The following is a 1,036-nucleotide window of genomic DNA, read 5'->3' as shown; positions in this document are numbered from 1 at the left end:
TAGGGAAGAAGATGAAGCATGAGGATAGTGGAAGTCATTCTGATTCATTTCATCATTTGGACCGGTCACAATCGGGGGATGAAGGTAGCTCTGGTTCAGTTAAACTGTACAGGCCCTCCTCCTCTTCATACCCTTTAACAGCTCCTTCACCATTGTGTGGCCTTCCAGAATTTTCTCATTTAGGTTGGGGTCATTGGTTTACATTGAGGGATCTTGAACTTGCTACAAATCGTTTTTCGAAAGAAAATATCCTTGGTGAGGGTGGATATGGAATTGTTTACAAGGGACAGTTAATCAATGGTTCTGCAGTGGCCGTTAAAAAGTTACTCAACAACATGTGAGTTCCAAAACTATGTTTGAGATTTCAAAGCTACTTTAATAGTATTGTTGTTCCTTTTCCTTCTGCAAAAACTTTAACTGATTTTCCACCTTTTCCTGGCAGTGGTCAAGCAGAAAAAGAATTCAGAGTGGAAGTTGAAGCCATCGGTCATGTCCGGCATAAAAATTTGGTCCGTCTTTTGGGGTACTGCGTTGAGGGGACTGACAGGTACATATTTGTTAATTACATTATGAAGTTTTTAACTATTTGCTTGTAATTATATTTATTTTAAATGAGGTATATTTTCAGGATGTTAGTGTATGAATATGTCAATAATGGAAACCTTGAGCAATGGCTTCATGGAGCTATGCGGCATCATGGGTATCTGACCTGGGAAGCACGAATTAAGATTCTCCTTGGCACGGCTAAGGCGTGAGTCTATGCATCTATGTTTCTTCAGGCTTTCTTAGTCCTCATTCTTTATATTATCCATTTTAATCATAAATTGAAGTAATGTACTTGTTTCAGGCTTGCATATTTGCATGAAGCGATTGAGCCGAAGGTGGTTCACCGAGATATCAAGTCAAGCAATATATTAATTGATGATGATTTCAATGCCAAGGTTTCTGATTTTGGCCTGGCCAAGTTACTAGGTCCTGGGATGAGCTATGTTACAACACGAGTTATGGGAACCTTTGGGTCAGTATTTTTACGCTC

The 1,036-nt window shown here is 39.4% G+C and overlaps 1 protein-coding gene across 2 annotated transcripts in view; it reads left to right on the top strand.

The window, feature by feature from the left end:
- LOC101500199 (probable receptor-like protein kinase At5g18500) overlaps positions 1 to 1,036 on the top strand; it is a 5,084-nt gene that overhangs the window by 1,096 nt on the left and 2,952 nt on the right. For both annotated transcript variants that reach the window (XM_073367817.1, XM_073367816.1), the window contains exons 3-6: positions 6 to 337; positions 443 to 547; positions 629 to 751; positions 848 to 1,018. In XM_073367817.1, the coding sequence (XP_073223918.1) occupies positions 6 to 337; positions 443 to 547; positions 629 to 751; positions 848 to 1,018 (731 nt within the window). The remainder of the gene's footprint in view (positions 1 to 5; positions 338 to 442; positions 548 to 628; positions 752 to 847; positions 1,019 to 1,036) is intronic.

Source organism: Cicer arietinum, chromosome 4 (genome assembly GCF_000331145.2).
Source record: "Cicer arietinum cultivar CDC Frontier isolate Library 1 chromosome 4, Cicar.CDCFrontier_v2.0, whole genome shotgun sequence".
In the NCBI taxonomy this organism is placed as follows: domain Eukaryota; kingdom Viridiplantae; phylum Streptophyta; class Magnoliopsida; order Fabales; family Fabaceae; genus Cicer; species Cicer arietinum.
Note: the sequence above shows the minus strand (reverse complement) of the source record. Positions and strands in the feature narration are given on the sequence as shown.